The 14319-nt window shown below is 39.9% G+C and overlaps 1 protein-coding gene across 1 annotated transcript in view; it reads left to right on the forward strand.

Moving 5' to 3' along the window:
• ZDHHC20 (zDHHC palmitoyltransferase 20) overlaps nucleotides 1-10603 on the forward strand; it is a 47829-nt gene extending 37226 nt beyond the window's left edge. Inside the window, exons 8-13 of the mRNA XM_075742203.1 lie at nucleotides 954-1086; nucleotides 2690-2816; nucleotides 4872-4961; nucleotides 6126-6241; nucleotides 6646-6723; nucleotides 8963-10603. Coding sequence (XP_075598318.1) covers nucleotides 954-1086; nucleotides 2690-2816; nucleotides 4872-4961; nucleotides 6126-6241; nucleotides 6646-6683 — 504 coding nt within the window. The 3' untranslated portion in view covers nucleotides 6684-6723; nucleotides 8963-10603. The remainder of the gene's footprint in view (nucleotides 1-953; nucleotides 1087-2689; nucleotides 2817-4871; nucleotides 4962-6125; nucleotides 6242-6645; nucleotides 6724-8962) is intronic.
• The last annotated feature ends 3716 nt before the right edge of the window (nucleotides 10604-14319 follow it).

Below are 14319 nucleotides of genomic sequence, written 5' to 3' on the forward strand. Positions count from 1 at the left end.
ATCAGCCTTAGATAAGCAGGCATACTGAATGAGTGAATGGAAAAAGTAATGGCAATAACGCTAACTAAACAGCTGCATGAAAATAGCCTCTCTGCTTTCATAGTGCTGTTTAAAGGTCAACTACTTAAAAGTACTGTGATTTTGAGGATATAGAACTGGAATAGTATTGTTACAAATCCCAATGGCCTCTTCAAAGTGCAAGCCTAAAAATAGTTGGGGTTAGGGGTGGAATTGACTATCCATGGGTGGGAAGTTGGGTGGGAAGTTGTTTTTTATATGGTGGTTGTACTGAAATTGTTGGGTTTTTGTGTAGATCTTCTGGTGAATCACTTCTGCCTGGTCAGACATGGCAAATTTGTTTTGCTAGGTACACGCTGGTTGTTGCTTGAACCTTAGAGATCATCAAAAATTGAAGATCTGTCCCAGGTCTTGTCTAGGAGTTGTTTAGTCTTGGAAACACACAGTATGAAAGCCATTTCCCTTTTACATTCCTTACACCGGTTCAGAAGTGGGTTCAGTATTATTACCTTGCCAGGAAAGGGTTTGGAAGTTTTTGTTGTATTTTTTTTCCATTCAAATAAAGTGATTTTGGACATGTTTTCCCTGTGTCTCTTTGGCTGGGGCTGCTCAGTTAACATTCTTTAGTATAGGAATTTTTTTCTTGCCCCCTACTGTGCATTTAAAAACTAACCCTCAATTATACACAGTGCTATCAAACAGATGAACGTACGCACTCATGCTACTAAACTCAGATGGAAGGGGGTACCCATCAGCTTTAAATGCTGTTACACACCAGTTTAACGTGACATGGAAGGAAAGCTTGTGCTTTTTTTACTTTGTGAAAAGTGAGGTGAAAGACCTATAGCAGAATGCGTGTGGCAGAAAATGTTTAGTGGTAATACTGCATAGTTGTTAAAAAGTGTTAATGTATTGATTTCTTTCTTTCTCCCCAGAATGAATTGCCAGATACACATGCAAAATTCCACGTACTATTCCTTTTCTTTGTGGCAGCCATGTTCTTCATCAGCATACTGTCACTCTTCAGCTACCACTGCTGGCTAGTTGGCAAAAACAGATCAACCATAGGTCAGTTAATTGGAATATGGAACTGTTCCTTGTTCAGAAAACCAACAAGTTGATGAAAATGTAAAGCCTACAGGATGTGCCATCACATGCAAACAGAATTTCTTAAATGTTGCGCAGTAAGAAGTATATCTGGTAAAAGTAGTTAAAGGTGAAACGTATGGGAAAGTGTCGCATATGTAGGGGTCCTCTGCTGGAGCCAAGCATGTGGATTCCTAATGATGTTAATATCTTGTTTGTATTTTTGAGATCTCTGAGGCACTGTGCATTTTTGTTGTGTTTTTATATAATGTAAGTATGTAACATAATTGCTACTTGCCAATAACCCTGTTTTTCTAGTGCTTTGAGTAGCTGGGTGGGCCCAACCAAGATGAAGGCTCTGCTGTATATAAACATACTACATTTTGAACTAGATCCAAAAAAAGTATTCTTAAATCCTGTGAAATAAAATGGGCCTCACTATTAGGAAGTTAGCAATGGACTAGAAATGGAAACATGGATGCGTGTTTCCTAAATAGTAAAAGAGATTCCCCTAATTTCTACACCTAAATGTTTTAAAGCGCGTTGACCAGCATAAACAAGTTAGATGCTTCAGTTAAAATATCTAAAGTTCTTGCTACAGCATTTTTGACAGTGGTTTTTTTGCAGGGTCAAGGGGAACAGGGAGTGGTGGGTATTTCCACAACTGAGTACATCAATATCTTACACCTTTCAATGGGAGTTAAATTTCTATCCTCAAAAATAAATGGGTCAATTGAAAGTGAAACAATTTTCAGCTTGCTAGAATATTTTGGTGGAAGAAAAGGAATTTTTTTGATTGCTTAACAGGAGAGTCGTTTGAGTCCTTTTGACATATCTACAGCTAAGGAATATTCACAGTCTCTTTTAGCTTTGAAGAAAATTTTACCATGTTCTTTGCCCAAAAGTCAGTGGTCATAATTGTCAGCACAGTCAGTACTTTTTTTGCTTTCTGGATCATGATTGTAAAAAGACAACTTGTTGGTATGGGGAGAGCAACGAGTCTGGTCGGCTCTTGGCCAAGGGTGTAACCAGACTAACTAGAAAAATGGTGGTGGTTTACTATCATTGGCGATGTGTCTGTTTCTAATGTAATAGATCTCACCTTTCTCTGATACCACGGGATGCGCTTAATTCAACTTCAGACCATGGTAGAAGTGGAATAAACTATCCTGTATGGGTTTAGGTCCAGTAAATGGTAAATTGCTTCTAGACGAGGAAGCCTTCTGCTCAAAGAAGGCTTCATGGGCCAGAGAGAGTGATAGCCATCAATGAATAAGGGATGTGGTATCTTTGGCATGCTGATGGTACTTAGCTCTGTCTCAGACCGTCTGTTAAATGTAAAGAGAGAAAGATGACTGTTCTGCTTACGTGAACTTTCCTACTTTCATTTCTATTTTTGTCATTAACCCTATGATTTTTTTAATGCTCTCTGGTTACTTGAGATGACACTTTTTTTTCCATAATGCACATCGAGATTGTCTCAGCTTGCCTTACACTGTTTTCACAATAGACAAGTTTCAGTCTGTTGATATTTCTTCCCTGACTCCTTATCACTTTAGAGATACTGAATGTTTTTCTTTTACAGAAACATTCCGTGCACCCACGTTTCGAAATGGCCCTGATAAAAATGGTTTTTCTCTTGGATGCAGCAAAAATCTGAGGGAGGTTTTTGGAGATGAAAAGAAGTATTGGCTACTCCCTATCTTTACCAGGTATTCCATATGAATGGGAATGAATTGGGGAATAAATTGATTCCGTGACTTTCACCTTGCTTCCCCTTCTCCTAAAAAATAAAGCACAACTGAAAAGCCAACTCCTAAAACCTGCATGATGAATATTGGCATAGGGAAAATGTGCAGGAGAAAACTGAGCAAACTCTGCACAGGGTTTTCATTCAAAGGCAAGGGCCTCATTGACAAGGGCCTTCTAAATACAGAAGTTTGGAAAACGTTGAGAAGTGTATTTCAAAAATTGCACACCTTTTCATGGTAGTATTAGCGTCTGAATATAGAGCAGAAATCACAATTTGGAGATCCAGATGCTTGAACTTCAGCTGCATTGAAACATCAGTTTAAAAACACCCCCTCTCACCCCTGAAACCACTTGACAGATTTCCTTTTGCTGTAGATGACAGTATCAGTACTGAAAGCCACCTGAGAAAGTGCATGTAAATAAGCAGCAGTGCAAAAAAAATTCTGATATGATGCAAAATACTGGTTTTAAAACTTGAGCCAGTATTGGGGAGTTCCAGACAAGTGTCAGGAAGCTTGATGAAGCAAGACCGACCTGCTGCCCACTCCCACCACTCCCAAAAGTCAGCAAACAAAGTAGGAGCTGTGTTTCAACACTGGTTTTGCGGGGTTGTGTATCAGTTTAAAATGTTGGTGAATCCATTTGTGAAGTTGAGCTCTGGTAGCAAACAGCAGAGGAAATAACGATCTTAAGGCTGGAAAGGTGGGCCCGTGAGAACCGCATAAAGTTCAACATGGCGAAGTGCAAGGTCCTGCATATGGGTCGGTGCAATCCCAAGCACAACTATAGGCTGGGCGAGGAATGGATTGAGAGCAGCCCCAAGGAGAAGGACTTGGGGGTATTGATTGATGAGAAGCTCAACACGAGCTGGCAGTGTGCACTTGCAGCCCAGAAAGCCAACCGTGTCCTGGGCTGCATCAAAAGAGGTGTGACCAGCAGGTCGAGGGAGGTGATCCTGCCCCTCTGCTCTTGTGAGACCCCACCTGGAGTACTGCGTCCAGCTCTGGGGGCCCCAGAACAAGAGAGACATGGAGCTGTTGGAGAGAGTCCAGAGGAGGCCACAAAGCTGATCAAAGGGCTGGAGCACCTCTCCTATGAGGGCAGGCTGAGAGAGTTGGGCTTGTTCAGCCTGGAGAAAAGAAGGCTCTGGGGAGATCTAATTGTGGCTTACCAGTACCTGAAGGGGCCTACAGGAAAAAATGGTGAGGGATTGTTTATGAGGGAGTGTAGTGACAGGACAAGGGTAATGGGTTTAAGCTGAAGGAGGGTCGATTTAGATTAGATGTTAGAAAGAAATTCTTGACTGTTAGAGTGGTGAGGCACTGGAACAGGTTGCCCAGAGAAGTTGTGGATGCCCCCTCCCTGGAAGTGTTTAAGACCAGGTTGGATGAGGCTTTGGGCAACGTGGTCTAGTGGAGGATGTCCCTGCTCATGGCAGGGGGGTTGGAACTAGATGATCTTTGATTCTGTGATTCTAAGTTGCCTCAGCTGTTTGTTCAACTACCATGACTTTTCATGTGATTAAAGACAGAAGCTATATTGTAGATGGATCAGTCTGTTTTGCCACCACATTTTATCCTGATTAAACTTGCTTTAAAAGAAGGGTTAGTTAACCTCAAAATGATGGGCAGAGGGGAAAGCATGGCCACCAGAATATTATTTATGCTACAGCTTCTGAGGTTGTAAGTACCAGATAGTCTGACTACATGTGCATGGTGGTTTCAGGAAAGACTAGGGCTACAGTGTACAGACACACAGTGATGTGTCTGAAATACATAGATTAGTGTTGTGCTCAGCAATCCATACTGAGTGATGGGGTGGGAACCATTTCAGCTCCAAGATTTAATTAACTGATCATCTGGCTTAGTGGTAGGACTGCCTTGCTCAAGTCTGGAGTTCAACACTGCACTCAAGTAATTGATTTGAGCCTGTAGCATTTGCCTTTTGCATGGGTACTTGTTCAGTTCATTTAAGTCAACTACAAACAGTGATTTGAATCTTTGTTTCTGGTTTAGTTTGGGCGATGGGTGTAATTTTCCAACTCGTTTGGTGATTATGGATCCAGAGCAACTTACTGTCACGAGCCAAAATGAACCTGCCAAAAGGTAACTATAGCATTTAAGGTACCAATTTTGTACTGTTTTGTATTTCATCTGGAGGAAAAACTGTTTCAAAATTACTTTTTAATTTTTTATATTTCTTGTCATGTTCAGAGTGAGTTTGTAAATCTTCAGAGAAGGATAGCATGGATCAGAACTAAAAACTAGTGCTGCTTCATGCAGAAAGGCTGTTTCTTGGTTTTGACCTATAACAGAGGATAGGGCTCTAAGGAAACAGTAATACAGAAAGTAGGAGACCTTACTGGCTCTTAACAACAATCAAAAAAGTCCTAGGGAAGACTGAATAATGGTCCATGGGAAAAAAAATTTTTTTTTGAATGATAGAAAGGCAAAGTGTATATATTATTTGTGTATCACTTCCTCCAGCATGCTTAAACAAGGGATGCTGAGACACCACGTACAAGAGTAGTAGATCACTGTGGCTGTTGCTGGGTTTTAACACTGGAGGGGTTTTAGATCATTACTTTTTATCCCTCCAAATTTGCATGGTTTGTATTTTCAGGAAGCCTGCTTTAGATTCAAAGACACAGGAGTATGTGAAACTCCTGGGAATGTTTACATTTGCTCTTTTAGAAGTCTTCTGTATAGTTTGGTGAATTTGTAGCTGAAAGTTGTCGTCAACAACAGTCACCTGAGTTATCAGGCATTAGGGGGGTTCAAAAGCAAGACTGAGAAGTTGCTTCCAGTGCAACATAACCTGTGGAATTTACATAAGAGCAGGACCCTTGTGCAAACAGCAGAGTATCCTTTTTGCATTAGGAAGACGTTCAGCAGAAGCATTTACTAACATTTACTAACATTTACTGATGCGGTGGGGTGGCATTAGGTTGTTCCAGACAGTACTGTTAGGTTTTCTTTTTAACTGTGTGGCAGTAGCATTTTTTTCAGCATCCCATTTCTTGCCTATCAATTTGTGGGGTTTTTTTCCATTAGAACTGTGAGTGGCCTGTGTCAGATAAGGGGTTAGACTGGTGACTGGAACAAGCCTGTAGGAAAACTAGGGTTGGGGGCAGGGGGCCATTTTTAGTTGGCAGTGTAGGGGGATTTTTTTGTTTGCTTTGCTCTTAAGTAACTTCACTGCTCTAGAAATGTCTGAAATAAGCAGGTACTGCTATTACAGAATTCTTGTTGACTTTGCTTGCTTTTCAGCTCTGGAGCAAATCAGTCCTTTCCTACTCGACCACTCAGTGAATCACAAAATCGATTGCTAGCCAGTGACAGTCAGTGGATGGAAGGTGGCCCTGAAGAGGAAAATGTTAAATCAGGTAGCCTGCACCATAACACTTCTGATAATTCTGTGGTTTTGTTTGTGGTGGGGTTTTCCATTGCCTTTTTTTTTTAGGCCTAAAAAGTCCTTAGGAATTGGTTGGAGTCAAATAGCAAAAAATTTGTTCCATAGAATCAAGTCAGCATGTTTATAAACTAAGGCTAACTTCTGTCTCATACTCTGCTCCAAACTGAGTTATTACACTAAGGTAATGGGCAGATAATTCTTGCTTTCTCACTTCCTGTTCTGAGCTTTTGGATCTTTTGACGTTTGATTAGGGGGGAGGGAAGTATTTTTTCTAAAATAGGCACAGTACTATAAATGTGCCTTCTGGTTTGAAATCTTTGTTATTTTTTGTGGAAATCTGCAAAAACATGTAATTGAGATTCTCTCACGTTTTAGGTGCAAAAAAGCATATTATAGTTTCATTGGAAAGCTGATCTCAGCTTATTACTAACCAACCATCTCAATGAGAAACAGGTAAGACCAAAATAATTGATTGACATTTCTGTATATGTATGAGTAAGCTAAAATAGACATCTTGAAGTCAAAAGTCACTAGTCATGGAATGCAGAGGAGTCCTCTGATGTGGGATGAGTAATAGAAAAGTCTAAATAAAACTCAGAACGGCTGTCCAGAAGACAAGAAAAAGAGTAATGCTATAGTGCAGGAAACATGGCCTGGCTAGATCTGAGATGAGTCAGACTAATCCTGTAATTTAGATTGAAGTGTGTAGTGCTGGATTTGTTACCTGATCAGGAAAAAGAATCCAATCTGCTAAATAGGCGATTTCAAGATGAAGTGCTGTCTTGAGGAAGCACTGTTCTTAAGGAACAGCTCCTTAACTGTATCTTTCTTAATCGTATATTGGTGGGCCGTGCTCTGCTCTTATACTTTAAGAAGCTGTGTGTGCTTCTTAGGGAGGAAGGTCAATAGGTAAATATAGGTATCTGCATACGGACTGCGTCAGCACGCTTGGAATTGACAGTGATCTTTTATGTAAGAGCTCGGTGCACACTTTGCCTTCAGGAAATACAGTGAGTGCTGTTGCATATATGAAAACCTCCCTTGGTGTATTTCCAGTGACTAAATTAGACTTCTCTTATGTTGACTTCATACTGTGGTGAGCTTATAAGCTTCCATTATTTTTTTCTGTCTGGAAGAGAAACAAATCTTCTGTGGACAGCTAGCAACCGTAGATGCTATGGGCAGAGTCATTCACCCCCCTTGTATTTTTTTATTTTTTTATTTTTTTTTACTGGGAGATGAAACTTGCAAGGAATTCCCATTTTCTTTGAAAAGAAAACACAATATTTGAGTTTTTTGAGCTCAGTAATTTTGGGATCACTGGGGTTTTGCCTTTTTTTTTTTTTTTAAATAAGTTTTCTGACCTAGAATTACTGTTTTGGTGGGGTTTTGTGGGGGTGGTTTGTTTTACAAAAAAAAAAATTCTGTTTAAAAGGTCTTTGTGGGGGATGGTGTGATACTCAAACTGATGTTGGTCAGACTGCTCAGTGTAAACTCATACAATACCAAAATTCAACTAGTTAGTGGTACTTCTGAAAAACCTACTCAACCATGAACACCCACCAATGGTGAGTTTTCCCTTTGCAGCTTTTCTTAACGCTTTATATAAATGTGTAAATGAATGTCCCAAGCAAGAGACTTTGTTCATCCTCTAGCTATATAAAAACTAATCTTATCTAAACAGGTTACTAAGGCTTTTCTGTTCTTCATAGAAAGGAATATAGATACCTTCTGAGACCAGTTCATCCCAGCAGCCTTTGATAGGGTATTATAGAAAGGTCTTAATCTTCCTTTCCACTGACCTAGAGGGGGAGCATAAGTGACTGGCTTAAGCTAGACAATTAACTGGTAATAGTTTGTGATGAATTTCCTTCCTATCCTCCCTCTCTTCCTAAAGTCAGACCAAATTTAATAAAGGAAGATCGTGTACTTTGTCACACTTGCCCAAACTGCTGAAGTTGTAAAAGTTGTATAAATAAATAGTACATAATTGCACCCAACACAAAAGCATTTTCGTATGTGTTCTCTCAAATAATGGTTAACTCAGTAGCACAATGTTTCAGCCATTCTGAGTTCAGCTGGATTTGATCACAGTTTCTGTAGACCAAGGTGGTTAATTCCAGCCTCCCTGCAATTGTAAGCAACCATGCAATAGCTGTGAGATCCAACATCTGTTCCATGTACTTTTGTATACCTTGTGATAGACTGATAGTCGGATTTTTCAATTTTATGCCTATAATGTGCCACAGAAGCAACTGAAGTCATGGCTGACAAGTAAAATTCCCAGATTATTCTAGAGAAAAGAGCATGTTTTGCAAAAGAAGGCCAATCCCCCCACCAGCAGTCCCCCAGCCTCACCTAGGCAAATATCATTTGTGTCCCCATATCTATCAATTTAATTCAAAATGAATGAGCAGTTCTTGCCAATCAGGGATCCAAGAGACTCTAGCCACAGGTCAGCGGTGATGGACTGATGTTCTTCTAAAACATGAGAGGTTTAAAACAAAAACAAAACAAAAAAACCCACACCTCCCAGAAGGCTAATTATGAGTTGAAGTTACCTTAATTGCTGTCCTGAATCAGGAGTTTGTAAATTACAGGTTACCTAGCTGCATTCTTGTAATGCACTGTGATCTAGGTTTTTCAAAGCTAATGGTATAATTCCACTAATTACCTTTTTTTGTTTCATTAGGTTACTGCAACATATTTTGTGCTTGAATATTACTTAATTTTGTTTGGAAGAAGTTGATCAGTAGAAAATGGAACATGAACATTTTTAGGAAGAGACAAGTTCAAGTTTCTGCACAGTACAATGGATTCTTGTAAGCACTATTGCAGAGCAGGGAAGTTAAGACAGATGCCTTAAGATTCTTAATGTGCATTTATGCAACACTGAATTACATACTGCTACCAAAGGGCCAAATCCTGAAGTGCCCTGCTTGGATGCACAAGGTCCAGAGTGGGAACTATGCATTTCTGTTATGCTGCAGTGGTGGGGGTAGATTGCAGAGACTCCTACCTCCCCACGGGCAAACTTCACACCTTAGACACTGCAAAAGTCACTTGCATAGCAGGTCTTCAGGGTACAGAAGGAAAGAAAAAAGGAAAAGAAAAAGAAAAAAAAAAGGGGGGGAGGGGGAATTCAACATAGAGCATGGCTAGTGAATCTGAAGTGTGACTATACATAGTTCAAACACCAGGTGATGGGGAAGGGACTGGATGATGTTTTCTCCCCTCTTCCTATTAACCAGTCTACCCCGTGGTCATAGCTTTCCAAGTCTTTCAGGACTGAGGATTCCTTCTACTCACTGTGCTTTGGAGCAAGGCAATGCCAACAACGTAAAAGCCTTTTACTTGGGTGTTGCTTTTTTCGCTATTGGATTGAGCCCCCTCGTCATTTTAACTTGATTTATTTCACTATACCAAGAACAGAGCTCAAAGAAGCAAACTCAGGTTTTAGTTGAAAAAACATGGAGTATTACTTTCCAACAATTGTCTATCAGCATACAAAGAAAAGCCAATCCAAAAAGGAATTAACAATTGTTACATTTTCTGTTAATAATGTTTGCAGTGTTCTATATGAGGCAGTAACAAAATGGTAAAGTACCCACAAGAAAAACAGTATTGCAGTTGTGTGTTGTTAGAAAATGGAAGTGGAAGAGTACTGCTTATTCTGTGGGACTCTTAATGGTTTATAAATACTGTTTTATGCTTTTGTTTTATCTTTTTAATAAAGGCAGAAGTTTTTATTGGTTCTAAAGTACCATTTAAACAAATATCAAGTACTTACAAGAAAATTAGTGCTGAATCATACATCTGTGTTAACACACTGAAAAATTGTGTGCTTTAGTCTGCCACTTTCAAGGGCAGTTAAATTGATGCTGCAATTGCTAAAGATTGAGTGCTTTCTGCAGTGATGTACCTGTTCGCAAAAGGCAAAACGTGTTTTCTGTGTGAGGAATAAAGTCCATCCTAAGCTCAAGACCTATTGCAAACAACATGGGGGTTTTCCCCCTCACTCCTCTGTAACGAAGGCTGCTAACTCATCTGTGGGTGGTATTGGAATTTTGCACCTGGAAAAAGTGATAAATACTATTTTCCTGTCTGTAACTTTTCTGATGTTCAGCTGATGTTGATTACTAATAGACATGAGCCCTTTTCATACAGACTGATGATCTGGACCAAAAGAACCTGTTTAGTTTTTCTCCTTGACTGATTGCCACTCAAGTCAAATATGTTTATGATGGAGGTACTGAGGTATCAAGTATACTGTAAGGTTTAAAACAAGTATTCTTTTTGTCTTTGGAAAGAATAAATTTTTCTTAAATATTAATCTTCTAGAACAAGAACACTTTGAGAACCTATGAATATGATTTGGTCACTGTTGGATGTTTTTGAGACAGAAGTAATGGTCCAAACTTGCATGTTTTATAAAAGTTGCAGAATGTTTCTTCAAGCTTTGTACAAGAAACTTTGCATTTGCTAATTTCAAAACTTAGAAGAACATTTGCTAGACATTAATCTGAAAGGTTTAGCTTTTTCCTTCTCAAATGTCAAGTGAGAAGTGCTCATCTGAATATAAGCTCTCAGCAGTACTGCACCAGCAAAATTTCTTGGAGAAGACAACGGAGACAGAAGACTGCACATGCAATACCAAAATCTGCAGCCCCAAACACTGGTGGAACTGTAACGAAGGGCCTGGGATGTCATCTGACTTTCACTGCATCAGTGCAGCTGAGATAACATATACATGCCCAGTCATAGTCTAGCAGAACTATATGCAAAATCCATGTCTCTAATATGGTAAATAGCACTGATTCGGCCATAGCTATATCTGATGGACATTTTTGTGGCTTTTCATGAAGAGCTGATGTTTCTGACATCTTTATGCAGATCATGGGTACATTTTGTCCCAGAGTTTCTTGTGTTTCAGACAAGAGGAGAGCAGTGTGCTTAGGATACTTTTGAGGCCGGAGTTCCTTTTGCTGTAAAAGCAGGCATTACTGAAAAGTCTTTGTGAAGTCTTTACATAGTAAAATTATTCAAGTACTCCCTTCCCCCCCCCCCCTTTTTTCCTCCCCCCAGAGAACTGGTTACTAAAAGAAACCCCAGACTGGTAGAAAGGGATTAAGTTCTCTAAGGGAATTGTATTGATGAACTGTCAGGGCCCACCAGTGAAAGGGATGGGGGGGGGGCAAGTTTTCCTGGCAGGCCCCAGCTGCAAAGGGGGTATCACATCAAAGGCGGTAGGATGACATCTTCTGCTCTTTCACAGCCCTGTCCTGAGAGGTCTCTAGCCAGCAGCAAGGGCACTCTGTGCTGATTAAAGAGTAGGACTGGCAAAACGAGGGAGCAAGCCGGGAATTAAAAAGTTGGTGAGGACAAAGAGCTATTTGGCTGTTGAGCTGCAAGCAGGTGCGTATGGCTGCCAGCAGAGACGGGGGGGGGGGCCGTAGGGGTGCTCCAGGAAGTGGGTCCCTTTGGCTCATGCACTGAAGAGCTGAAAACATCCAGTGACTGCAGCCAGAAGAGCAGCCCTGCCTGTCCTGGCCAGAAGGGAGATGGAGCCTGAGAAAATAACTGCTTAGGGTGCTGGATCATGTTGTACATGTTGGTTTTGTGCTTTAACCTACTCTGTATCAGCAAGTCTTGAAAATACCTACATACATAACAGCCCTTAAGCTTTTTAGATCCATCAAAATTATTGCAAGCTGTAAATAGTACTGTAGTTAATGCAGGATAGTTGACATTGGCTGCAATTAGAAACTCTGCTTTAGTACTTCTTACTGCTTTTTTTCTTTAAAAATAAAACCCACACATGAGTCATGCACACAAAATGACATTAAACTCCATGTGTGAGGACAGAAGTGTGACACAGGGCAAGATTTCAGTGTGATTTTTCCTTGAGATTCCTGAAATGTCTTAAGGTGATAAACCCATCCCTGTGAAGAGGAGGCAGGGAGATCCATAAATAGAAAATACTTAAAACTACAGTTAATCCTGGTTTTTTTCTTACGATGATCTATTCACAGACTGTACAACATACGCATCGTTGCTGCTCCTTCCAAAGGCATATTATGGGAGGAGAGCAGGAAGAGGTGCATGTTTTCATCGTAACTCACTTCCTACAGGGTTACCCTGAGATTCCAGTGTCACAAGTTAGATACATCATAAACCATAAGAACTTCCACTTTAAATATTCAGAGGGTTATTTTAGAGGCAGTTTGGGCACTTTTAGTGATTTGAGTAGAAGTTACAGTAATGTTTTTGTTAAAGCTGCCCCTTGAGTGTGGAATTTGCAGGTACCAAGCTCTGTTTGGTATGCTGTTCTTAGAAACTGGGCCTGTTCTCCTGAGTGCTAAATGCCTGCAGTTTTAAGGTACTGTTCTTCTGTCATTTGATGTTGTGTGGCTCTTCTTGATTGGAAATCCTCTTTGGGGGTTTGGAGGTTTTAGTGAAGTTCAATACCATTTGATACCCACTCAAAGAACTCTCTGCAGTATGGTCCGGTTGTGGCTCACCAGAGCCCCAAGAGGAGGAAAAAAAGGAGCATTTGCAGCAGTGTCAGTCAATGTACCAAGCAAGGCATTGACTATGATATCAATTAACCAGATCTGCCTGGATCTGGAGCACTGACCGACCATATTTATTAAAAAATAAAATAAATAAAACCCCTTTGAGCTTCATAGTGTATGTTCTTTGAGAACACCATTAAGATTATACATAATTGGGAGATTCAGGTATACGTTTACAGAGGCTCCAAATAGTGGCTGCTTTAACTGTCAGTGCAGATCAAGAACACATCTGTCACAGTACCTAAAAACCAGCTAGGTATGCAACATCAGAGGCTCTTCTATCTAAATGGCACCAAAGAGCAGCTGCATATAAAGTGATTTGTTGTAATACTGAACACATTTCCTACACTCATTTCTATCAATTTATTTTGTATATATAGCTTTTTATATGCATTTTTCGTAATTACATAACTGTCATGAAATGTAATGAAGCTGCAAGTTGTAGTTAGTTTTAATGCTGATTAAAACTGATGTTTGGCTGTTTGTTTTCTGCAGCAATTACTTGAATCTTATTTCCATGAGGTAGTAAAGTCTGGTAATGTTTACAGGATTGCTTGCTTTGTTTTGGGGGCATTTGCCCTTCTTTCTTCCCACTTCCTGCCCCAAGAAACAGAGAGCACACGCTCAGCAGTCAAGCAGATGTCTTGGGGATGAAGTGTTGGGGTCACCTTTATTGGCACCAAAGCATTAACGGTGACAGGCAGCTTCCCTTCTCTTTACATTGCTTAGCGTGTTCCTCTCTAATTTCTCCTGTCCCTTAACCTGTTACTATCAATCATCAGCTTTATTGCAAGAAACTTAAATCTTTCTGAACGGCAATTTACAATCATAAAAATATCACAGAAAGGGGCAGTGTTCCTGCTGTTAAGCCTGCCCCCCTCTCCCTGCCCCCTTTTTAACATCCCTGGGTTAGCTCTGCAATTATTTTTGTATCTGCAAGCAAGGGTCATCGACATTTGCACTAATCACAATGTCCCAGCTGTTCTACTTCCAGTTATTTTTAATTGTGCTGCCTACACTTGTAATGAGCTGTATTTAAGTCTGAGGTGAAGTGTAAAAGATCTATGTAATAATGACACATTTATTGTATTTTTTATATGTTACAGATAGACAGGACTAGTCCTATGCACAGAGAAAACATGATGCCATTTATAGTTTAATACTTGAAGTAACTTTTTAAAATGGGCTTTTATAACTGAATTAAATACAAAAATCACATTACTTTGCCGGAAGTTCCTTCATGTTTTAATTATATTGTGCAATTTCCCTGTATGTATACTTTTTCATAAATGTTATTATCTTAAGCCATTTATAACCATTGAAAAGCGCATTCAGGATTTTGTAACTCAGCGTTCAGACCTGTTCATACTTCTCTGAGTATAATTCATGTTTAAATAAAAAAGTTGTACCATTTTAGGCCTCTTTTCCAAAGTGGTAAAATATTAATGGATTTGACACTTGAATTCACCAGTGA

Source organism: Balearica regulorum, chromosome 1 (assembly GCF_011004875.1).
Source record: "Balearica regulorum gibbericeps isolate bBalReg1 chromosome 1, bBalReg1.pri, whole genome shotgun sequence".
NCBI lineage: Eukaryota > Metazoa > Chordata > Aves > Gruiformes > Gruidae > Balearica > Balearica regulorum.